At 55.7% G+C, this 24493-nt stretch overlaps 1 protein-coding gene across 1 annotated transcript; it reads right to left on the reverse strand.

The window, feature by feature from the left end:
• Window positions 1-17626: 17626 nt before the first annotated feature.
• On the reverse strand, window positions 17627-20243 carry RABAC1 (Rab acceptor 1). The gene is made up of 5 exons (XM_037160050.2): window positions 20080-20243; window positions 19564-19776; window positions 19188-19285; window positions 17963-18064; window positions 17627-17868 (listed from the first exon to the last, which is right to left on the reverse strand). Exons 1-5 carry the CDS (start codon window positions 20133-20135, stop codon window positions 17780-17782), a joined length of 558 nt encoding a protein of 185 aa, XP_037015945.2. The 5' UTR covers window positions 20136-20243; the 3' UTR covers window positions 17627-17779.
• Window positions 20244-24493: the final 4250 nt, after the last annotated feature.

Genomic DNA, 24493 nt, shown 5'->3' on the forward strand with positions numbered 1-24493 from the left:
TCTCACAGGAGGGGGACCATTAAGCTGTAGTTAACATCCCCAGGGAGGAGGCTGCGGTAGCAGATACTATAGTTAAGACCCCTGGGCCAGAACCCCCTCAAGGTGTTTAATGCCCCCCTCAAGGGAGAGAGAGAGAGAAGGCTAGCACACCCTCACCAGCCTTTAACACCCAAGGGATAAATTTATTACCCACAAAGGAGCCAGGACACCTCTGGAGTCTGTAACCACCATTAAACTCTTTATAACCCCCCATGCAGTGCGAGGACCCCTCTGTGAGGACTAATACCCCCCTATAGATTTGCATCGATCACCAGAGAGTGAAACCAGGAAGGGTGTGAGCTGACCCCTTTACCCAGGAATGCATCTCTACGACCCACTCCGCGCCCGGCAGGGCCCGCCCTGAACCACAAGGCCACAACAGCTGGGGCAGGGGGTGGGACGGAACAGTTTCTGGGCACGATTGGAACCACCACGACACTGGACATTTCCATGGTATTTGCACTGGACCACACACCAGCCCAAACTCTACACACAGATGAACTCATTTTATTCTCAGGACAACACCTCTGCGAGGCAGGTGCTATTAGTGTTATCTCCATTTTACTGATGAAGAAACCGAGGCCTAGGCCTAGACATCGCTTGTCCACTGTTACACAGCCAGATAGTGCTGGGAGTGGGATCGGAGCCCAGGCAGGCTGGCCCTAGGGGCAGGGCTGCGTTCCTGACTATTGGGCAGCACCGCCCTGCTGGGCACACCCCGCCCCACGCCAGCCACAAGCAGAGTCCACCCTACCTACCCCCCACCTCTTCTAGCACAGCCTGACACCCCCAACCCACAGGGAGTGGGGGCGGTCCCTGGCTCAAGGCTCCCTGAGGGCAGGCCCCGGTCCGACTTGGGCGCTCTGGGGCCGGCGGAGGAACAGGAAGGGCGGGAGGGGCAGGCGGATAAGGAGAGCAGGGAGGGCGGAGGGGAGAGGGGAGAGGGGTCAGGGAGAGGGGGGAGGGTTCAGGGAGAGGGGGGAGGGGTCCGGGAGAGGGGGGAGGTAGCTTCGCGGGGAGGCGGCTGGAAGGCAGGGGCGCGGGGCTGGAGCTGGGCCCGGCTGCCCCCGGGGCACTGGGGGGCGCTGAGGGACTGCAGGGCCAGGGGGAGTCCCGTCCGCGGTGGGGGAGGGGCGGGCGCAGCCGACCGCACTCCCACCCCTCCCCCACCCACCCCTTCCCGTCGCCCCCCCCGGAAGGTGGTGGAAGGGTGAAGGAGGGGGGGTGGCTTGGCCCCGGGGAGGACACACAGACAGCCACACAGACCGCCGCAAAGCAGGAGCAGGCAGCCAGCCCGGGAATGTGTGCGGAGGGGGGCGCGGGGGCTGTGAGTCAGACAGACGGACAAGGGCGGCGGGCTGTTGAGAAGACCGGTGGACGGACGTGGAGGGGGGCCCGGGAAAAAGACCAACAGGCTTAGGGCTTGGGGTTGGGGCAGAGAAGACAGACTGCAGGGGAGGGAGGCCACGTGGGAGGGAGAACAGACAGAGGACGTCCAGGGAATTGGCGGACAGATGGACGCCGGAGGGACGGCGGTGCAGGCGAGGCCCGCGAGGCCGGGGCCAGGCCGAGGGCGCGCGCGCGGCGGCGGCCAGAGCGGGAGGCGGAGGCCGGGCGAGCGCGGTGTTTGTGGAGCTGTCGGCTGCGGTGGAATTATGAAAAATAGCAGGCATCGGAGCCGGCCTTCAGCTTCGATTAGGGGAGATGGGACATGACAGGTGCGATCAATACGCAGCCGTTCTATAAAGTGTCAAGTAATGAATCAATTTCGACTAAATTTTCCATTTTTCAGAGGCCGTTCTCCGAGAGAAGAATATCCTCTTTTGTAAAGATATTATTATCGATTTCGGCGGCAATTTGACATCAGGGGTAGTTAATTCCACTCAGAATAAAATTGAAAACACTTGAGAGAGAAAAGAGAGAGGCGAAGAGTGAGACAGAGAGGGAGAGAGGGGGAGGCAGGGAGGGGCTGGGAGGAGAGAGAGATGGATGGACAGAGAGGCAGAGACAGAGAGAGGGACAAACAGTGAGACAGAGGCCCGGAGACACGCAGAGAGAAACTTAGACCCGCTGAAGCTTAGAGTTGGGGGGGGGGCAGAAACAGAGACGTTGGGAGAGGGACTCAGAGACAAGAGACAGGATGGGGGTGTCGAGAGAGACAAATGGAGCGCGTCTCACAGAAACACCCAGATGTCAGAGACTTGCCAGAGGGTGCAAAAAAATGGGCAGATTCAGGGGAAGAGAAAGACAGAGGAAGAGACACGGAAAGTGGGAGACAGGGAAGGAGGAACTTGGGGAGCTGGGGAGAGAGACACTGAGAGACCTGCACAGCAGAGAGGAAAAGGTCAGGAAGGACAGCAGGGGGGTCAGAGGGGAGGGGGAGGGCGGGCCAGGGCTCCCAGGACAGGGGCACAGTAGACATGGAGGTCTGGAGGAGACTCCTGCCCCGCCTGCACTGTCCCCCAAAGTCCCTTGGAGTGGGGGGCATGTGTGTGTCCAGGTGCAAACTGCAGGGCTGGCAGAAGCAGAGTGTGAACGTGTGTTGTGTTTCTCTGAATGCCTCTGAGGGGTGATGGCAGTGTTTAGGATGGGGGCGTGTGTGTGTGTGTGTGTGTGTGTGTGGTCCCGCTGTCTGTGTGTGCCCTCGCACACCACGGCCCCGGGAGCCCATCTGTGTGTCAGGACCCCCGGCTCCTGACTGCACACGCTGTGGGGCCTGGCCTTGCAGCCCCCTGGGTCTCCGCAGCAGGCAGTGGCAACAACGTTTCTGGTTAGTGCCTGTCACATCCCCAGCTGAAATCTCTATTTATCCTGGGGCAGGCCACAGGCTGCCTGGAAGAGAGGAAAGAGGGGCTGGAGGATAGGACCCCTGGATTCTAAGCGAGAAGGTGGCTGGGGACCCGGACTCCTGGGTCTGAGGGAGGAGGGGGCTGGTTGGTACAGACACCCATGAACGGGATGGTCTGCAGACAGGGGATAGGGCTGGCTGGGAAGCTCCTCCAGTCCACCGACCCACCTGAAAACCCTGTACCTGCTGCCCCCTAGTGGACACGGAGATTGGGCCAGTTGACAAATCAAGGAACCCAGGGAAGGGAAGGCAGAGACAGAGACACACAGAGCGATATGGACAGAGTGACAGGTGGACACATATAGGGACAGAGATGGATATGGGACATAGGAATAGGAAGGCAGAAGATTGAGACCCTGGTTGAGAGAGAGAGTGGGAGAGGGAAAGGACATGGAGACAGGGACCAAATCAGAGAGGGACAGAGAAAGATGGCGGACAGAGGGGGTTCCCCGAAGACAGTGGGCAGAGAATAAGGGTGACAGGGACACTGTTGTTGGACAGGGAGAGTCTGGGCTGCTGAGAAGACTCAGGCAGAGATAGTAGGAGAGACAGACAGGAACCCTGAGGACAGAAGGACAGTGTGATGGAGGGATGGCAGACAGACCTAATGAAGGGAGGAGAGGGGGATGTAAAGAAGAGGAATCCTGGGGAGCAGGGATAGAGAAGACAGATGGACAGAGAGATGTAGGAGGCACAGGCAGACACAGAAGAGCAGAGAGACAGACACACAGAAAGAAACAGGTGACACACCCCAAAAGACAAGAAAAGGGCAGACGTACAAGACAGGCAGGTGGGCAGAGGGGTACAGAGAAGCCAGGGCCCCAAAAGGCAAGCGGACTCCCTGAGATGGAGCAGAAAGTGGTACGTGGGGTGAGGCTGAACCCAGGACTGGGGGAGGCTGGCCTGGCCAGGGTTCCGCACTGGTGGTTTTCCAGAGGTGCAGCTTGGCAGTGGAGCTGGGGACGGGGGCTCCCCTGGCTGGGGTCTCTACCCGCCACCCCACCCCCTTCTATCCCCCCCACCAGGCGGGCTGCCCGGCGGAGGCGACAGATTGAGCGATGAGACGCATTACGCACTTAATCCGCCTGATTGAATGTTTTGCTTTCGCCCAAATTGAAACATTAAACAACACGGGACGAGAAGAGGCGGCCGCAAATCACTCATGAAAGATTCATCTTCTCCCCGGCAGCCGCCACCGCCCGCCTCCACTACCACCCACCCCAGCCTGGAAGCCATAGGGTGGGGGTGCGGTGGGGGTGGGGTGGGGCAGCCCCCCTGCCCACTCTGTGGGGCCGCAGCCCTCACGGTCCAAGGAAGTTCTTCCTGCTGTCTGGCCTCCATCCCACCTGTGGAGGTGTTCTCAGAAACTAGCACCCCAGGTCCCTGGACCAGCCTGGGCAGCATGACCTTGGCCCTGTCTCTGCCCCTGTGGTGGGGATCCCTTTTTGCCCCCTCTGGGGCCTCCCTCTCTAGCTCCCTTCCATGGGGCTCGAGACCCTTCTTGGGCATGGAGGGGTGCTTCTCAGTGGGTTTGGGGTGGGGAAAATGAGGTCCGAGAGCATCTGTTCTGTGCAGGGGTCTTCCTGGTGTCTGGATCCAGCAGCGGAGGTGCCATCTGGGCTCTGAGTCAGAGGGAGGTGGCCCCTTATGTCAGTATGAGTGGAAATCGGGGGACAGGGCTGCGTGTATGTGTTCTCTGCCACAGCAGAGCTCAGTGTGTGTCTTGCATGAATGACTATACTTTTCTGTCTCACTCCGCCCATGCTGTAACTTGCTCTGTGGCTGTGCCTGCTCTCTGAGTGTCACTGACCCCATGTCTATGTGATTCATCTGTATGTGGCTGTAACTCCATGGGCCTGTGGAAGTCTGTCTGTCTGCTCACATGTTCAATGTAGCTTTCTCTTTGTACATTCTGTGTGTAGTATTTGTGCGACTTTCAGGGTGTGACTATGTGTGAATTCCTGTGTGTTCATCTGTGAGTGCCTGTGTGCTGTGTCTGTCTGTCTGGGTTTGTGTCCCTCATGTCGCTTGTGCTGAGTCTGACGCTGGTCTTCTTTAACTGTTTCATGTCTGGGTCTGTTTTGTGAGGCCATGCGTGTCTGCGGCTCTGTCTCTGGGTGTTTATTCCTCTCTCTGACTGAGAGGGCACCTGCTGGGGCCGGAGACAAGTCACCAGAAAAAGCGGGGTCAGGGCAGGGAGAAGCAGGGGAGAGAGTAGGCAAGAAAGAAAGACAGGACGGAGGTGACGCCTGAGAGCAGGGGAGCAGGGAGCGTGAGCAGGAGCTGGGGGGGCCGCAGTGGGCGCCACGGCCGGAGCCAGAGCGAGTGATCAATATTCGATTTAGGTTTTAATTCCGGGGCTTTCGGAGCCTGTCAGCCCTGATGTATGAGCTCACACCGGGGCCGCCCAGCCAGCCACCCCACAGATGCCCATGGCCTGGTGGCCTGTCCTGGCCTCAGCTCCCAAGCCCCACCAGCTACCCGCAGATTCTCAAGATGGGGGGAGGGGGGATCAGCTGGGTGGGGCTAGGGAGGAGGAGGTCCTGTGGGGCAGAGGCAGGGTCTGCACACTCCCCTGTGCTTGAGTTCATCTGAGGTCACACTTGGTCACTCACTTAACCTGGTTTAGCCACAGACCTCTGCTCCTGACTGCCTATACCAGAGGGAGACAGGAAGGGGACCCAGGCCCTGCCCCCAAGGACCCTCAGAGATTCTCCTCGTCTCAGGGACACACTGCTAGAGTCCTAAGGCCTGTCTGTTGACACTGGTCACACATATACCCCTGGGCTCACACATACCTGTGTGCACACAAACCCTGATATGTGTCCACACACGTCCCTGGATTCAAATACATTTGTGCAGACACAAATTCTGACACACACATGAGTCCACACGCATGACCCCAGGGCACACAGACACAGGGATAAAGGCCCCACATTAAGGGAAGGTGGCAGCCACCTGGGGGAGCAGTGTTCCTTCAAGAGACAATTACGAGGCAGAGACAGACGTAGAAACTCAGGGACAGAGACCAACCTAGAGACAGAGGCAGGTTGAGAGCAACTGAGAAAAAACTCGGGGAGGAGAGGCAGAGACGCAGGGAGAAAGGGAGCTGCAGGGGCGCCGGACTCTGCAAGGGGCAGGGATCAGCGTGGGAGGGGGGTGGGGAGCTCTCCCTTCTTCTCCAGATGCCCCCCCAAACCCTGTCTCTCTCTCAGGAAGATGGATCCACCGCCCTGCCTGATGACAATGCTGTCTGCGCAAACTTTAATTAACACTTTGAGTTAATTAGTTCGAGATCATTTAGGAGTAAAATGTTTTTATTAGGGAGGCTGCGAGCCTGTTGATGGATGGGGCGCGATTCGCTCTTCCGCCCGCGGGGACAGCCGTAAACAGAAATCAATCAGGGGGCTCCCAACCCAGCCCCCCCACCCCCCGTGCCAGGCTCCCAGCCCCCGCTGCCTCCTAGGACCAAGGAGTCCAGGCCCCCAACTTTCTCCTCTCAGAATCGAGTTCGGGTCCCGAGTCCGCTTCTCTCTCGGACCCCGATTTCTGGACCCCCGCAGACCCTGGAAGGCCTTGCTTGGCTCCCGCGGCGGCCGGAGGCCCCCGCTCCCACTCCCCTCCCGGGCTCTCGGGCCCAGGGAGCCGTCGGGGCTCCCTGGCCGGTGGTCGCACCCGTCCCTCAACTGCCTCCCGGGTCTCTGACTCCGCGTCCCGCAACTTTCTCTGGGTCGTCGCAGCGGCTCGTCTGGTGGCGTCTCAGTCTCGGCCGTCTCGGGTCGGGCTGCCGCCGCCCCGGGCGGGGCGCTGACGGCTTCATCAGGTGTCCGGGCGGCGGGGGCGGGGAGGCCGGGCGGGCGAGGGGCAGGCCCGGGGCGGAGGGGGGGCGGGAGTTCCGGGGCCGATAAATCTTCATCAGGAGGCAGCGGGGGGGCCATTAGGCGCTAATGGGAAGATGGAGGGGCCTGTCGGCCGCGCGGGCCGGGCCTCATTTGTCCTGCTTCCCGCTCCATTGGCCGCCGCCGCCCCCGCCCCGCCCCTCCCCCGCCGCCGCCGCCGCCGCAGCGCCCCATTTCCGCTTCAAGCCTTTGAAAGGGGTGGGGGTGGGGGTGGGGCCCTGGGGGTGGGATTGGAGCAGGGAGTCGGGGTGCGGGGCCCGCGGGGCGTTAGGAGGGGCGGCGGCGTGGGGCGCGGAGTGGTACGGGTCGGGCGGCCTGGGCGCGGAGGGGTACGGGTCGGGCGGCGGCGCAGAAAGCGGGCGGAGGGGCGGGGGCGCCGTGGGGAGGGGCCGGCCGGGGAGGCAAACTGAGCTCCCGGGAGGGAGAGGCCCTCGGGCGGGGGCTTAGACGACGCGCGTGGGGGCCGGGAGTGCGTGCGGCGGGGCGCGGGTTGGAATTAGGGCAGAGGGTCGGACTAGCGGCCGGGCGGCCGGGGCGCGGGCCGAGGAGACGCGGGCGGCGTCCCTCGAGGCCCAGGCGCGGCCCCCGCCCGTCGCCGCAGCCGCCCGCTCCCGGACTCGCGCCCCCCGCGCGTCCACTCTGATTTCTCGGCCCATTTTTCTTCCTCTCCTGTCACTCCGGCGCTCGCCCTCCCGCCGCCAGCGGCCCCGCCGCGCTCTGCTTCCCGCGGGAACCCTCGCCACAGCCGGCCCTGGGGGTGAGCCAGGCTCTGTGCCAGAGCGCCCCCCCCCCCCCCCCCGCTCACTCCCCGCCCTGGCCCCCTCAGCCCCACCAGAACCACGTGTGCCAGGCGTGCGATCCCCCCAAACCCGTCACTCCGGAAATGCACGATCAGGCAGCGCAAAAGCCCGAGGCTGGGGGCAGCACTGAGGTCTGGTTTAGCACTTCTAGGCCCCAGTCTCTGATTCCGCTAAAGAAGGTGTGTGGATACCTACCCTTCATCAGAAACTCCCAAGTAGACCAGAGATCCCTAGGATATGACCTTTACCACGAGCAGGGTCACCCCAGGCCACACGAATAGAAACTCCCAACCCAGGTCCAGACAACTCAAAATGAAGATTCTGGGCCCCAGCTCCATTGACCTCAACCGTCTAGCCCTTGACACTGGCAGGATAAGGAAAATGGGCCTTAACTCAGTCATCCCAAAATAAGTGCCATTGATTCCACAAGTCACTGCCCAAATAGGCACCCCAGATTTAGTCATCCAAGATGAGGCACTTAAACTACACCTCCCTCCTTGAGCACTATACTGCAGGACCCCAAGATAAATCACCCATGCTCTAGTCAAAGGAGCCTTCAGCTGCTGTAAACCTCAGCAGGTGACCCCACTCTCAGTACAAACTAGGAAATGGAACCGATACTGGGTAACACCCAAACTCAGACTCAATCTAAAGTTAAGATGCGCCCAAACTAGACATCTGGCTCCCCAGACTCAGTTTCTTTCGTTTAAAAAAAAATTTATTTACTTTTAGAGGGAGAGGGAACGAGAAAGAGAGGGAGAGAAATATCAATGTATGATTGCTTTTCACATGTTCCCCACTGGTGACCTGGCCTGAAACCCAGGCATGTGCCTTGACTAGGAATGGAACTGATGATCAGCTGCAGACTCCTCCATACAAGGCAACAATACCCCAAACTCTGTCCCTGCAAACCAGGTACAAGGAACCCCAGTGACAGGCACCTCAAGCTTCAGCAGCAAGGCTTTGAGGCTTAGTGAGAATTGTATATAACAATTTATCAGAACTCTATCAGTAACCTTCAAACTAGGCAGTGAGTTTTCCCCCTCTTTTTTTTTTTTTTTTTTTAAGAGAGGGAGAGAAACATCAATGTGTGGTTGCCTCTTGTGTGCCCCCTACTGGGGACCTGGCCTACAACCCAGGTGTGTTCCTTGACTGGAAATCAAGCCAGTGACCCTGTGGTTCACAGGCGGATACTCAGTCCACCGAGCCACACCAACCAGGACTCTCCTCCCTTAAATGCCCCCCACACTAGACTTCTTAGAGATACACAAGAATGACACCTCTCCCCCAGAGGGCATCTGATGACACAGCCAACCATAGGTGACCTAGGGGGTCACTGCCACCCCAAAGTGGCATTTGGACTCTCGGTTGGTCATCCCAACCTTGAGGAGCCCATAGGAGGCACCCCTGCACTAGACCTCTGAGTGGCTTGCCTCAGCTTCTGCAAACTAGGGATCTAGGCCCCCAGCCTCAGAATCTCCCTCTAGACACCAGGGTAAGTTGCCTCTGATTTGACACTGAGGGCCCCAGCCTTGGTCCACAAATCTGAATGGAGGCCATAGTCTCACTCACCCCTGAGTTAACCTTCAGGGCCCTACCATTAGTAAAGCCAGTGAGTCACTCTCAAAATAGGCATCTGAACTCCACAGCCTCGGCATCCAGCCTCCCAGTCTCAGGTACCCCCAAACCGGGATGTGGGATGCCCAGGGGCAGTGCCTCCCAAACTAGTAATCAGCAGGACCTCAAAACGAACATATTGGCTGCCAAACGTGGTCACCACTGAACCCCAAATGGTCACTCTCGACCAGGTAGCTGAGTGCCCAGGCTCACTCCCCCCAGCGTGACAGGTCCCTTCCGCTCTCCTGTGAATAGCCCCTTCAGCCCCCACGTGGGTCCGCACAGCTGCAGATCTGGAGTCTGGCTGCAGGCTCCCCAAATCAGGAACATGGGCTTGCAAATGCCAGAATGTGGCAGGAAGGGCTTGAGTCACCCCAAATTCATTATCTGAAATCCAGCCCATCTCCCCAGAGTAGGCCTGTGGGTCCCCAGTTTTTGACATCTGAAACAATGGGCCTCTGCCAACATGACCATTGGCCCCAGAACTAGATTTTGAGTCTTAGGATCCTGTTGGGTCTGATAAAGGCATCTGAGCCCCCCATTCGTGGGCCCAGGAAGATCCCCCAGCTCGTTGGTTGAGCCCCAGCTTCAGAGACCCCCCTGCTTGGCATTCAGTCCCTGTCCTGCGTCCTCCCCACACTGGGTGTCTCCACCCCAGTCTCCGTCACCCACACTCACATGTGGAGATGCCCAGCCTCGAAAGCCATTGGCCTTCAGGTCACAGGCAACCCCACACTCCTCAGGTTCCAATGCCTGGACTTCCAGCTTCAGCAGCCCCCAGCAGGGCTCCCCACCCTGGGCCACACTGCTCAGCAGTCCACAGTCCTCCAGGGACCCCATAGCTGGGTACAGAGACCCCTGACTCAGTTACCCCAGGAACACTCAGGAGGCAGCTGCTGCAGACGCAGCTGCATTTGGAAGGCACTGGCTCCCAGTGCCTTCGGCACACAAACTAGGGAACTGGAATGACAGTCCCCCCAGCTCAGACGGAAGAAGGCGATCCTTGGTCTCGTGGCCACCAGGTGCACAGCCATGCCCCGCAATCCCTGTGCCCTGAGCCAGAACCCTCTGGCCACCCTGCTGCCATGCATTATGCAGTCAGATTCTTGGCCTAATATCCCAAACTAGACCCTGGGCCCTAATCCCCACCAGGTGAAGCCAGGCCCCCGCACCCTCAGTCACACCACCCTGACAGAGAACCGGACCCCGGGGACAAACACATACCTGGTCTCCACAACATCACATGTCATCTCACACTGAGCCATTGGACCCCTGTTGTATCTCCCCAAACTAGACAACTGAGCCAGTCTGTCACCCCAAAGTAGACTACCAGGACCCCAGTCTCTGAGACCCTCAACGATGCACCCTTAGTTTCTGTCAGCCACAGGAGGAAGGCCAACCCTCCCATCTCAATTCCTTCAAATCCACCAGAATCCCCAATCTTCATTACTCATCACCCCAAAATAGATCATGAGAACCCCAGCTCTATCATCCCAAGCCAGAGGATTTGCCCCCACGGTTTCTGAATCTAAACTAAATGATTATTTGAAGAAATTGGCCCTGGACTCAGAGATGAGCAGTCAGTGGCACCTAGAACTGGGAGACTGTCCCCACTTATGTCTCCCTGAGCAGGGCCTGGGACATCTGGTCTCAGCACCTGAGTCTCGTACCTGTCTCGTCCAGTGGGACAAAAGGGCCCCAGTCATTGTCACTCAAACTAGAAAACCTCACAACATCTAGACAGCCAGACCTGCAGCCTGTCTCTCCTAACAGGGCAAAGGCTGGGTAAGTAAGCCCTGCCACGTCACACTCAACGGCCGGAGCTCAAACTGTCTCCACAAGTTAGCACGCTGGGCACCCAGTCACCCACCCGACTACACAACCAGAACTTCGGTCTCTCCCTGTCTGCCACCCCCAAGACGTTCTGGGATCTCAGTCATTTTCCCAGAGAACTAGACCACCAGACCCATATTCCCTGACACCCCAAATGAGTCTTGGGGTCTCAGCCTCTCTCCCCTCATACTAGACAACCAGACCCCTAGTCTGTCACCCCCAATATACTCAGAGACCTTAGTCTTTGTGTCACAAAACTAGGCAACCAGACCTCCAGATTCCATCAGCCCGAATGGTCCCTGGGGCCCCAGAGTCTTCCCCATAAGAGGACACAACCAAACTCTGAGTCACTGTCACCCCAAACATGCCCAGCACCCAGCCTCTGCCCCATAACACCAGACATCTCACCCCCAGACTCTGCTGTCCCAAACGAGACAATGGTGCCTCGAGGCTCTGTCACTCTACGTGGAGCAACTTACATGCAATGTGTCACCCCAAACTCGAGACCTGGACCCACGGTGCCTTCCGGTCCCACTCATTCCAAACCAGGCAAGCAAACGCCCATTCTAAGTCCCCTGAAACCAGCCCTGGGAACCCCAGTCACTTCACTTCAAACTGGACAACTGGTCTCTAATCTTTGTCATCGCGGTTAGACAACTAAGCTCCTAGTCTCTGTTACCCCAAACTCAACTTCCTAGTCTCTGTCATCCCAAGCCAAGTCCTGGGGCCCCAGGACCCCTCATCTATGCCACCCCAATCTAGACAAATATCCCCCACATGTGAGGTCAAAAATCAGATGTCTGGATACCCAGCCCCTGGCGCTCCACACTAGACCAAGACACCCCGTAGTCCTCTGCTTCCAAGCCAAACAATAGGACCCAGGAGACAGACCTGTGGTGTCTGCTGCCTCAGCCTGGCCCAGGGGCCACCCAGTGTCTTTCACCCAAACCAAAGCTCTGAACCCCAGTGCCACTCCTCAGCCTGAATGAGATAACCAGCCCCTTGGTCTCTATAGCCCAAAGCAAGACAACTGGCCTCATGTCTCCAGCACCCAAAACGAGATAACCAAACCACTAACTACCCCACAGACTCAGCCAGACATGCAATTTCTACCTCCCTCCCTTTTCCTTCCTTCCTCCCTCCCTCCCTCCCTCCCTCCCTCCCTCCCTCCCTCCCTCCCTCCCTCCCTCTCTCTCTCTCTCTGATTTAGAGCACAGGTGTCCAACTTGCAGCCCCCGGGCCACTTGCAGCCCAGGATGGATGTGAATGCAGCCCAACACAAAATCGTAAATTTACTTAAAACATTATGAGATGTTTCTGTGACTGGGTGTCGCAATGTATCTGATGTGTGGCTCAAGACAGCTCTTCTTCTTTCAGTGTTGCACAGAGATGCCAAAAGTTTGGACACCCTGATTAGAGTACACGGCAGGATGTGCACAGGTTATCTGCAAATACTCAGCTATTTTTTAAAGATTTTATTTATTTATTTTTAGAGAGAGAGGAAGGGAAGGAGACAGAGGGGGAGAAACATCAATGTGTGGTTGCCTCTCAGGCCCCCCCTGCTGGGGACTTGGTCCACAACCCAGGCATCGGCGCTGACTGGGAATTGAACTGGTGACCTTTTGGTTTGCAGGCTCAATCCACTGAGTCGCACCAGCCAGGGCCAAGCCCCAGCTTGTTACAGTATTTCAAACTAGTAATTGAATGCTCAGTCTGGCATCTCAAACCATAAAATTGTGGTGCCTTACGCAGCAACTAGACCACCACTGTGTCACCCCAAAAGAGACTAGACTCCAGTTCTGATACCCCTATAGAAGTTCCAGAAATACCAGTCTTGGTCACCCAAAACTAGACAACCCAAACCCCAGTCTGTCACCCCAAAGTAGACTTTAGAATCCCAGCCCCCATCACTCCAACCTTGACAAAGAGTCCCTAATCTGCCACTTAAGCTTTGAGAACTAGACCCACTGTGTTTTTAAGACAAACTGGACAAGCAGCTATTTCTCAGACTCAACAACATGATCCCCCCAGGCGCTGTCACTCCACTCTAGGCAGTGAGAACCCCAGTCTCTGTGGTCCCGAGTCATGCAAAAGGACCCCCCGGGGCTCTGTCCCCACTAACAGCATTGGTGTCTCAGGAAACAACCAGGCCCCAATCAGGCTGCCTCTAGCCAAAGGGACACCTTTCCGTGTCATTCCAAACTAGGGTCCCCGACTCCAGATGTGCCACCTACACACCCAGGCCTCAAGAATCCCCCTTCTCTGTCACCTCAAGCTACATAAATGACCTCTGGTCTGTCATCTCAAAGTTGGTAATAGATTCCCAATGTATTTTAAAAAATATTTTAAAAAAAGATTTTAAGAAAGATTTTTAAATCTTTCTTTAAAAAAAAGATTTTATTTTTAGAGAGAGGGGAAGGGAGGGAGAAAGAGAGGGAAAGAGACATCAAAGCATTTTTTTTTTAAAGCTCTGACTGTAGCCCTGGCTGTTGTGGCTCTGTGGATTGAGTTGAGCATTGGCCTTCAAACCGAAGGCTCACCGGTTCGATTCCCAGTCGGGGCACATGCCTGGGTTGTAGGCTGGGTCCCCAGTTGGGGACATGCAAGAGGCAACCACACATTGATGTTTCTACCCCTCTCTTTCTCCCTCCCTTTCTCTAAAAATAAAAAATAAGAAAGAAAAAAAGGATGGAAGGAAGGAAGGAAGGAAGGAAGGAAGGAAGGAAGGAAGGAAGGAAGGAAGGAAGGAAGGGAGGAAGGAAGGAAGGAAGGAAGGAAGTGAGTGGTTGCCTCTGGTGCGCCCTCTACTGAGGACCTGGCCTGCAACCCAGGCATGTGCCCTGAGTGGGAATTGAACTGGTGAGCCTTTGATTTGCAGGCCAGCACTCAATCCACTGAGCCACACCAGCCAGGGAGATTCCCAATTTCTATTATCCTGAACCAGAAACTAGATACTTAGCCCAAACAAGACAAACAGATGCCCAGTCTGACACCCAAAACGAGGCACAGGCACTCCCTGGCTCTGCCACTGCACACTGGACCACTGGATCCCTTGTCCTTGTCACCCCAAACCTGGCCCACAGCCTCTTTAATCGTGAAGCTGACAACCACACCCCTAACCTGTCACTCCCAGTTGGCCAACTAGAGCCCCCAGCCTCTGTCACCAAAATTTGAAAAGCCTTTTGGTCTCTATTTCTTTGCTGAGACACCAAGCCCCCCATTTCTGTTACCCCCAAACAAACCTCTCAACCCCAACATCATGCAGGCAGGGATGGGCGGGAACATGGACCCTGAGTCTCGACAGTCCTGTATGGAATCTTCTGGTCTCAGCATCTCAATAGCTCAACGTCAGAATTAGGGACTTGCAGCCAGTCACCCCAGCAAGGCACTAGACCACATTCACTGCAGGCCCAGCAGCCTAAACCGGATGCAGTGACAACCTACCCTGTGGGTACTGTGGGTATGAAGACTCAGTCTCCCCCAAGAAGCAGTGCACTGGTATCCAGACCAACAAGCAAAACGCTCTATGCTACCCCCAAATTGGGCCTGGGACACTGGTCTCCAAGTAGACCGGGTGCCTGACTCAGGGCCTCAGACACCCCAGGTCTCATCTCCCAGGACAAGCTGGCTGGCTCCTTGGAGAAGGTCTGGAGGAAGCACGTTCTCGCCCTCTGGTGGCTGCCACTGGAAGTGCATACCCAGTCACTGTCAGTGGACCAGTGTGGATGCCAGGCTGCCTGGTGTTTGCGTTTTGCCATCTTGCCGGAAGCCTTGCCTGCTCCCTCCCACTCAGCTCCCACGCAAGTCAGTCACCAAGTCCCAAGCCTCTTCCTCCTGAGTCCACCTTCCGTGTCTGTCCTGTCCATTCCACATCCCTGCCTCATCTTCCCCAGCTTGGCTCATGCTCCCTGGTCTCGCTTCCTCTAGTCCATGCCCACACCACCCCAAAGGGATATTTCTATCATTCATACTTGACCCTGTCCCTCCCCTGCTCAAAACCCTCCCATTATTCCATGTGACCTTAAGGGGAAATTCAAAGACCTTCTGTGGCTTGCTGGGCTTGTGACCTGGCCCCTAACACCCTGCCACCATGGTCTCCTAAGGCTATCCCCTCACTCCTAAACACTGCCTTGTCATTGGGCAGGTCCAACCCCAGGGCCTTTGCACTTGCTGGTCCTTCTGTCTGGAATACTCTTCCCCCAGACCTCCAGGGGACAGTCTCCTCCTTGCTGCCCCACAAGGCCTGGCCTCACTGCTCTAAGCGAGCCCTGCCTTTCCTCAGCTACTCTCTAACCTCACCCAGACTCATTTCTCTGGCTTCAGAGCATTTATGACTGTCTTGAGAGTTTCCTGTTGCTGGTTGTTTGGCTTGTGGATTGCGGCTTTCCCACTGAATGTGAGCTCTGCATGGGCAGGGCCTCATTCATCTGCAGCCCTGATGTTTCCTCAGCATCTTAGCCAGGGTGTCCAGTAGGAGCAGAGTACGAGCCACAAATGTAACATTACATTTGTTACTTACTCAATTGTAAGAAGTAAATTACAGGAGAGAAAGCAACTTAAACCATTTTACCTAACATATTTTCCTCCCAATGCATAACCAATAACAAAACAGGGAAAAAGTACAGGGAGTAGCATAAATGGAAGAAAATAGAGGGAGGTTAAGAACAGTATAGGGAATATAGAAGCCAAGAACTTACATGTATGACCCGTGGACATGAACTAAGGGGGGAATGCTGGTGGGAGAGGTGTGCAGGACAGAGGAGAATAAAGGGGCGATGGAACAACTAGTAGCATAATCAGAATATATTTAAAATTATCGAGACTTAAAAAAAAAGATTAAAAAAATATTTATATTTAGAGGGGAAGGGAAGGAGAGAGGAAGAGAAATATTAATGTATGGTTGCCTCTCATGCATCCCCTGCTGGGAACTGGCCTGCAACCCAGGCATGTGCCCTGACTGGGAATGGAACCGAGATTGTTTGGTTTGCAGGCCTGCACTCAATCCACTGAGCTACACCAGCCAGGGCTTAAAAAAGATTTTATTTTTAGACAGAGGGGAAGGGAGAAAGAGAGGAAGAGAAACATCAGTGTGTGGTTGCCTCTCACACGCCCCCTACTAGGGACCTGCCCTGCAACCCAGGCAAGTGCCCTGAGAATTGAACTGGTGACCCCTTGAATTTGCAGGCCTGCACTCAATCCACTGAGCCACACCAGCCAGAGCTATTGAGACACATTATGCCCTTGTCCTACTATGTCTCTCAAATTCGTTGTTTTACTCTCACGTCTCAATTTGGACCAGTCAAGTGCTCAGTAGCCACTTGTGGCTAGTGGCCACCATATGTGACAGGATCCCAAAATGACGCTAGGTATTCAGTGAGCACTTGATAAACACCTGCTGAATGATGAACTGTGAGGTTTTTCTTAATGTTTAAATTTTAGAGAGGGAAACATCAACGTGAGAAACACTGACCAACCACCTTCCATACACCCCAAGTGGGGGTCGAACCCGAAACCTTGGTATGTGCTCTGACCAAGAATCAAACCCCCAACCTTTTGATGTATGGACATTTAGTCCAAGCCTCCTGGCCAGGTCTGAGGCCAGGCGTCTGCTTAGGACACTCCTCCTGCAGCTCTTCCTGTGGCTCAAGGCTCACAGAAATGTCACCTCCTCAGAGAGCCCTCCTGGATTGGCCCCATCTGAAGAAGCCTTCAGGCCCTGCCCAGCACCTCAGTTTTTCTTTTGCCAGTGTTTCCGCCTGGCAGTCTTCACCTTACTACAAAAAGCAATTCACGTCTCCTTCACTCAGCGTAAAACCAAAGCTCACACTGAAGCCTGCCAGTCTCCCCCTTCCGGCTCATCAGCTCTGGCCACAGCGGCCTTATTGCCACTCCTGACCTCCCAGCATGCTCGTCTGTGGGCCTTTGCGCCCACTTGCTGCCTCCTCTACCTGGAACGTTCTTCCTTCCAAGGATCTGAAGCTACTCCCTCCATTTAGGTTTTCACTCACCGTCACCTCAGGGAGGCCTTTTTTCCAAACTGTAACTCATCCCCAGAAATTTCTCTATGCAGTTAACATGGGAGTGCTGTCCTGAGGGTCCTGCTGCCACAGCTGGCCCTTGGCTGGCATCTGGGAACTTGGACTCTAGGGCGGTTTCCCCACATTTCCTGACAAGTGTGGCTCTTGTGGCTCAACTGTGCAAATGGTACTGTTTATGTGGAACACCTGCTTTCCCTCTGGGATTCTGGAATTTGGTCCATGTCAGATGGAGGGTGCTTCTGTGGCCAACACTCAATCCACTGAGCCACACCAGCCAGGGCGCTTTGTCTCCTTCCATAATAAATCACAGCTGTGAGTCCAGCTGTATCGTCAGTCCTCCTAACAAACCATCCAACATGGGGCTGGTCTGGGGCCCCTGGCATGGTCTCCCTTCCCAACTCTCTTTTCCTTGGCACATACCACCACTGGCCATGCTATCACAGTTTACTTATCTTGCTTAGTGTCTTTCCCCCACCGCAAGCCCCCTTCCGTCTCTACCTCTGCTGCCTCTCTGCACATCCCCCCACAGAACCACAGGAGATCCTGAGGGAGTATGTGCTAAATGACAACTACGACGGCTTTATTTCCAAAGCTGGTTCCCAGGGGTTGTGATGGGAAGGGGGCCTTTGGCTGGAGCAGCAGAGCTGTGCGCGGAACAGGGCTGGACAGGGACGGGGCAGCTGGCGCGGGAGGCTGGCGGACACCTCACACCGGCTCCATCTGCAGCTCTTCACCGTCCACAGCCTCGATCTGGTGGAAGGCAGCGTGGGAGCCGATGACCACGAGGGTGGCTCCTGCAGGAAAATGGACAGTTCAGGGTCTTGCTCCCTCAGGAGGGAGCCCCCAGACCACACCCCGCCACACACGCTATCCAGACGCTGTACTCACCCAGGACCCAGAAGACAGCCGAGCCTGCGCCAGCCAGCCAGAAGAAGGGAAAGGAGATGCCCCCGGCCAGAGCGTACTGATGGGCGGGGGTCATCTCTCGGCCTGGGGGTAGATGGCATTGGGGCAGCTGTTCAGACACACGTGTCCTCTCCCAAGTAACCCCAATGCCCCTCAACAGTCTGGGATCACAAACCTTGGGAGCCTCAGGATCATTCAAATTCCTCATGCCAAAGCCCCCCCAGTCCAGGCTCCACCCTTTCTCCAATGTCCGGGCTACCGCACACCCTCCTCAGCCCCTCCCCTGCTTTCAACCCTACTTCCTCCAGGAAGCTCCCAGCCCCTCTCCCCCCGAGACTAGGGCTCTCCTGCCACCACCTGCTCTCAAGTAGACCCAGGAGTCCCAAACCGAGGGCCTAGGGGCCAAGTCTGACCTTCAATCGTGTTTTTTTGAGTCTGCCCAACATGCCCCAAGAATGTGACTTGAGGCTGACAGAGAAATCAAATGATTTCACGTAACAATACAGATTCCTGGTTTCTCATGGCAGACTGAAAGAGCAGGTATGCAGGCCCCTGGGGCGGCACTGGCTGAAACCAGGTGGTGGCTGCGCTCCAGGTGCTCCCTTCAAGCCCTGCACTTGCCCGCCATGGCTCTCCACCAGCCCACCTCTGTCGTGTACGCAACCTGAAGGCCTCTGGGGGGCTATCTCAGGGCTACCAGCTTATTTGATCCCAACTCTTCTCTGTTCCCACTCCAAACCTTGGACATTCCCTGGTTGGGGACTCAGGCGCCTCTTTCTTCCCAATAGTGCTTGGTGCCTGCCTGGGCATACAGGAGCCGCAGGCCTCAGTTTCCCTCTCTGAGAAGTCCTGAGATCTTTCTGACCCTACCCCAGGAAGCAGGGCAGGGATGGGGACAGATCTAAAACAGTATAAGGTCGCCATCTGGTGTCCAGTGTGGGTGTCTGCAGCTGGTGCTTTCTGCTGAGAGGTTAGGGAGAGTGAGGAGAGGAGTGGGTTGAAGCTAGGTGGAGAGTGGGTTCTGGGATTATTTCATTCTCAGTTTGGAGAATAACAATTTGGGCGGCTGAGATTGTAAGGGATAGGGTTTGGGCGATCTGGTGTACTTCTAGGTTTGGTTACCCTTGGGCTTGAGGGTCTATGGCTTTTGTTCCAAGAGACTAGGATTTGAGGGTCTGGGAATCCATCTGCGAAGGGTATTTCTCACCAAAGAGCACAAACTTGGACTGCAACGTGCGCAGATAGAGGATGTAACAGGCTCCAAAGAAGACAGCTAGGGCCACCAGCAGCATGGGAGATGTCACCCTGGAGGAGGCACAGGGAGGCATGGTCAGGCAGCTGGAGGGGGCTAGCCCAGCCACGGGAACCCTGACCTTCTACATCGCTGGTTGGCAGGCCATGCAAGTTCAGGTCACATTTGGTCACACTGGCCAGGCTGATGGGAAGGTAGGGACTAGACCTTTGGTGAAAAAGTGGCAAAGCTATTCCATGGGGATGGGACCTGGCCAGTGAGAGGAGGAGCTGGCCGCTGAGGGCAGGGCGGACCAGTGCGACCTGGTGGGGGCGGGCGGAGAGGCACTCACACACAGTACAAGATGAGGCCCAGGAACACGAACACATAGTTGCTCTGGTAGTACTCCACATTTCGTACGAGGCGCTGGCAAAGCTCGCCCACGTTGCGGGGCCGCGAGAAGCGCCGCTGGTCCACGAAGGTGCTCCAGGGCCGGATGGTTGCGCGTCGCCGCTCCAGCCACTCTCGGCCCGCACCGGAGGGGATCAGTTTCGGCAGCAGAGTCCTGGTGGGCGGGCCCAGGTCAGTGTAGTCAGGAATGGAGTTCGGACCCCCAGCCAGAGGAGGCTGCGGGGGGCCTGACTCCCGGGTTCTTGGGCGGGGTGGGTAAGGGTGCAAGACTCCTGGTCTCAGGGGAGAGGGGGCTAAGAGCCAGGCTCCAGGGTCCTGGAAAAGGAGACAAGGGGCCGAGACTCCAGCGTTTGGGGGCTGGGGCGGGGGATGCTGGATTCCTGGGACCCGAGAGAGGAGGGACAGAGGGCCAGGGCTCTTGGGTCTCGGTCAGGGGGGCTACAGCCAGCCTGCTCACGTGGCACTCAGCCCTTCCGCCCCGGCATCCTCCTGCTGGTCCTTCTCGGCTGCCATGACGGCGTTGTGAGGGGTAGAACCGCTGTTACAAGGCCTGGGTCCCGCAGACCCCGTCAGCCCTTCCGGAGCCGGGCCCCACCCAGCCGAGCCTACGTGGCGCCGTTCGGCGGCCGCTGGGGACGCGAGTTCTGCCGCTGAGCATTGTGGGAGCTGTAGTTTTGATGGTGTCGGGGACGGTGGACTCCATGATGGTGGTCTTGTTCGCAAACCAGCTTGGGAAATGTCGTGTAAAGTGACGACAGCGCCTCTGGGCATCGTGGGAGTTGTAGTTCCAGAAGCCGGGAGTGTGGTGTGGGGAAGGCTGATTGTCACGAGTTGCCGTTAAGGGAGCTCTAAAGGCAGAAGCAGGTGTTATGTATGCTCCCGTGGAGGGTACAGTAGGTACCGTGTAGACCTGTGTTCTGATTGTAGAGGGCATGAGGCACATGTGGAGGTTTCATAAAACTGATTCCGCAGTTCTGGGATGGCGCCCATCCATCTGCATTTTTAACAAGTTCCTAGGTGCTGCTGATGCTACTGGTGCATGGCCCACGTTTTGAATAGCGAGACGGTAGAGAATTCACGGGAATCCATTCCTTCCATCCTGAAGAGGTGGAGACTAGTGAGAGGGCCATGGTTGCTAGAACAGATTTCTGAGGTGGGGAGCAAAACTTTCCTGGACGCCCACTAATGAATGGGTTAGGACTAGAACTAGGAACCTAGGGTCACCCCGCTCCGCTCCCCGTGGAAAGGGAGGCGGGACATTGTGCGAGGGAAAGGGTTGAGAATTTATTATTATTATTTATTTATAGAGAGAGGGGAAGGGAGGGATAAAGAGAGAGAAATGTCAATGTGCGGTTGTCTCTCTTGTGCCCCCTACTGGGGACCTGGCTCACAACCCACGCATGTGCTCTCACTGGGAATCCAGCCTGCCACCCTTCAGTGTTGCAGGCCGCCACTCAGTCCACTGAGCCAAACCAACCACGGTGGGGTTCAGAATTTTTTTAAAGAGGGTGTTGTTGTAACCAAAAGGACTGGGATTTGGAGTGAGAGGTGAAAATCCAGCCTGTGTTGACCTCATCACCATACTGAACCTTAGCGTCTTCATCTGGACAGTGGGGAACCTGATAGAACCACACTCAGGAGGTTATAATGATTCAGTTACATGGTCCATGTAAAGTGCTTGAGTCCTGATACTTTGTAACTGCCCAATAAATGGCAGTGGATCTTATTGCTATTACAGTATTGAGACAGGATAGGAAGAAGCTAGGAAAATTCCTGGTCAAGTAGAATGGGGAAAGTGAGACAAGAAAATTAAACAAGGCCAAACAGTTTGAACAACTTAGAGCCAGCTGGTGAACTGCAAGAATTTATCTCCCCTATCGAAGCACACTTGAGAGTAAATGGTTTATACCTCTTCTCCCTAACCAGACAATGCATAGCCTCCTTGGCCATAAACCACAGGTGTGGGGGCAGTGAGAGAAGATCGCTAATGCAAACGGAGAGATAACACCTGAACAAGGGGAGCCACAGGCCCTTATTCCCAAAAGAAACAGCAGGCTGTGCTCACCCCAGGAATTTCCCCCTCCCAAATGTTTCCCTTATATAAATTTGCTTCTGAAAGCTCAGGGAGAGATGGATGTTTGGGTTTTTATCCACCACCTCCTCAGCTTGCTCACCTTTGATATTAAAAAAGTACAACTATAATCCAATCCCTGTGGTTTCAGTATCATGAATGTTATGATTATTTCTAGAGTTCGGCCTTCTTGGATTTAACAGTAATGTATTATGAAGGGCTGCTGGCCCCTTGGATGTCCCAGAGTGTCGGAGACCTGGGCCTTTCTTTTCTCAGTTCCTGCAAGTGTATTTCTCTGTTTCTGCGCCCCCCCCCCCCGCCTCCCAGTGAGTTGTGGCAACACCGCACAGAACAGCCTCAAGAATCTGTATCAAAGTCATAGGAAGCCTGGGTTCCCTTCAATGCACTGAGGGCCTAATTTTTCAAGGCTGGGTGGAGCTGACAGGAACTCCCACGTGGGATATCCAGGTAGCTCTTCACCCCAACTCTTGTCTTCCAGGGTCCCTGTCCCTTTTGTTTTTGAGCTTTGAGGTGGCAAGAGCCCGTCAGCCAGGGAATATGATACAAACTCTTCAGTATGACTTACCTGGCATGGGTGCAGGATAATCTGGGGAGGCAGGAAGTGCTTGTACCCTGAGGGGACTCTGTCCCTGCTGTGGCCCAGGGGGAGCTGGGAGGGCCGTCCCAAGAAGTGGGGGACACAACTCTGCCAAGGGGCTAGTGGAGCCATAGGCAGGGAAACCCCCTGAGGGGGCTCCTAAACTGAAGCTGAATGAGCCACACTTTGAAGACCAGATTGGCTACTTACTGTTTATCGGCCCCAGGCTTTTAGTAGAATCTTGTTCAGGTTTCCTGCTTGGCTTCAGGAAATCAGAGAAGGATGCTGAGTGCACACTTATCTGGAGAGTCAGTGGGGGAACAGCACCTGAGTTCAAGGTGATGGGAGCAGAGTCACCAGGGAGAGATGCCCCCAAGAAGGAGATGAATATTGGGGAGCAGAGAGTTGGGGGCAGAAGCCCAGCAGCTGCCTCCTCTCGTGGCCGACCTTGGGAAATTTGTCTGACTTTTGTTATGTGAGCTGTTGGGTTTCCTGATATGAACTCAAAGTGACTTTACTCTACCACCCACCAGTACTTGTTCTGAGCAGAGGACACAGTGGGCAAAGGCCCAGAGCAACAGAAGAGCATGGGCCATGGACGGTGGGGTCCACGGGCAGGGACACTGGTGGAGGGGCCCTCTGAGCAGGGCACTGGGGGAACTTTGAATCCGGGGTTTAGCGAGATTTGTCCCAGGTATTGTGGGAGATGGGGCCCTAAGGCAGAGAGAGCTATCGTGACCAGTGGGAGGATCCCTGAGACAAGGGGATAGTGGGAGATTGCGCCCTTGAGAGAGGGGACCTATCCTATGACAGGCGGGCCTTGAATTGGGGGGATGGTGGGAGATGAGGGGGCACCTGAGAAGACTGGGAGATGGGCCTTGGCCCCAGGGTCCCTCTAGCCCGAGGTCCCTTTCCTGTCTCCTGGATCCCAGAGGAAGAAGAGCTGGGAGGGTGAGAAGACCTCAGCATAGTCAACCAGGAACCTGGGTTATACGAGTATTCCTGCTGTGGGACCTCAGGGAAGTCCCTGCCCTCTCTGGGCTTCTGGTTGCCTGTATATGGGAGCATTTCTTACACTGCACCTGATCAGTAAGACAGTTTCTGCAGCCTCCCGAAGGAAGGTCCAGGCTCACACCACCCCTCCCCCACAGATTCAGGCACTCCTTCAGCCATTGTTTTGTACAGTGGGCATGTGCACACACGCACTCACACTCATGAGCTCCGAGCACCCGGGCCCCAGGCCCTCCTGAGTCACATCCCCGGACTGTGTTAGGAAGGCTGCCTTGAGGGAAGTGGTATAGCTGCCCCACCAGAATGGTCAAAATTCAAAAGACTGACAATATCAAGTGTTGACAAGGATGTGAAGCAACTGGAACTTTCATGCACAGTGGGAATGCAGGATGACGTGAGAACTTTGGAAAAGGTCAGGCTGTTTCAGTTAAAGTTAAACACAGTCCAGCCCATGTCCTGCAGTCCTGCTCTTAGGCATGTACTGAATGTATCATTACTAGAATGTCCCTGTTCCTAGCAGCACCAAGTGAAACGGCCTCCAAAGAGGAAACAACCCACCCTGGCTGGTGTAGCTCAGTGGATTGAGCACCGGACTGCAAACCAAAGGGTTGTTGGGTTGATTCCCAGTCAGGGCAAAAGCCTGGGTTGTGGGCCAGGTCCCCAGTGGGGGTGTTCACCAGAGGCAACTACACATTGATGTTTCTCTCCCTCTCTTTCTTCCTCCCTTCCCCTCTCTCTAAAAATAAATAAAATCTTTTTTTTAGAAAAGGAAACAACTCTAATGTCTATCAATAGGAGAACAGACAGACAAATTGTGTTATAGTCACACAGTGGAATACTATATGGCGGTGAAAAGGAGTGGGCTTCCAACACATACGACAGCGTGGGTCACTCTCCCAGACACAAAGCTGAGAATGAGAATTCAGGCACAGGAGATAGCACGCCACAAGGTTTCATTTATACGACGTGCAAGAACAGGCTCAACAGAAGTCGGGTCAGTGGCTGCCTCTGGAAGGGGGCCGGCTAGAAAGGGCCACAGGGGAACTTTCTGGGTGGATGGAGATGTTCTCTACCTTGATCTGGGTGGATGTAATTTTTAAAACTGTTCAGCCGTGCCTTTAAGATTTTTACACTTCACTGTATGAGAGTTTCTCCCAGTAAAAGAGGGAGAAAATAGCACAGTGACTCAGA

The sequence above is a fragment of the Artibeus jamaicensis genome, unplaced genomic scaffold, assembly GCF_021234435.1.
Source record: "Artibeus jamaicensis isolate MK-2021 breed Jamaican fruit bat unplaced genomic scaffold, CSHL_Jam_final scaffold_36, whole genome shotgun sequence".
NCBI lineage: Eukaryota > Metazoa > Chordata > Mammalia > Chiroptera > Phyllostomidae > Artibeus > Artibeus jamaicensis.

What these genes read in the sequence shown, in the direction of transcription:
- RABAC1 (XM_037160050.2), bottom strand. Translation starts at nt 20,135, where the DNA reads ATGGCAGCCGAGAAGGACCAGCAGGAGGATGCCGGGGCGGAAGGGCTG. An exon ending in GTCCAAGTTTGTGCTCTTTG is followed by an intron (nt 18,065 to 19,187) that starts GTGAGAAATACC and finishes ATCTACCCCCAG; the next exon opens with GCCGAGAGATGACCCCCGCC. An exon ending in GGCTGTCTTCTGGGTCCTGG is followed by an intron (nt 17,869 to 17,962) that starts GTGAGTACAGCG and finishes ATTTTCCTGCAG; the next exon opens with GAGCCACCCTCGTGGTCATC.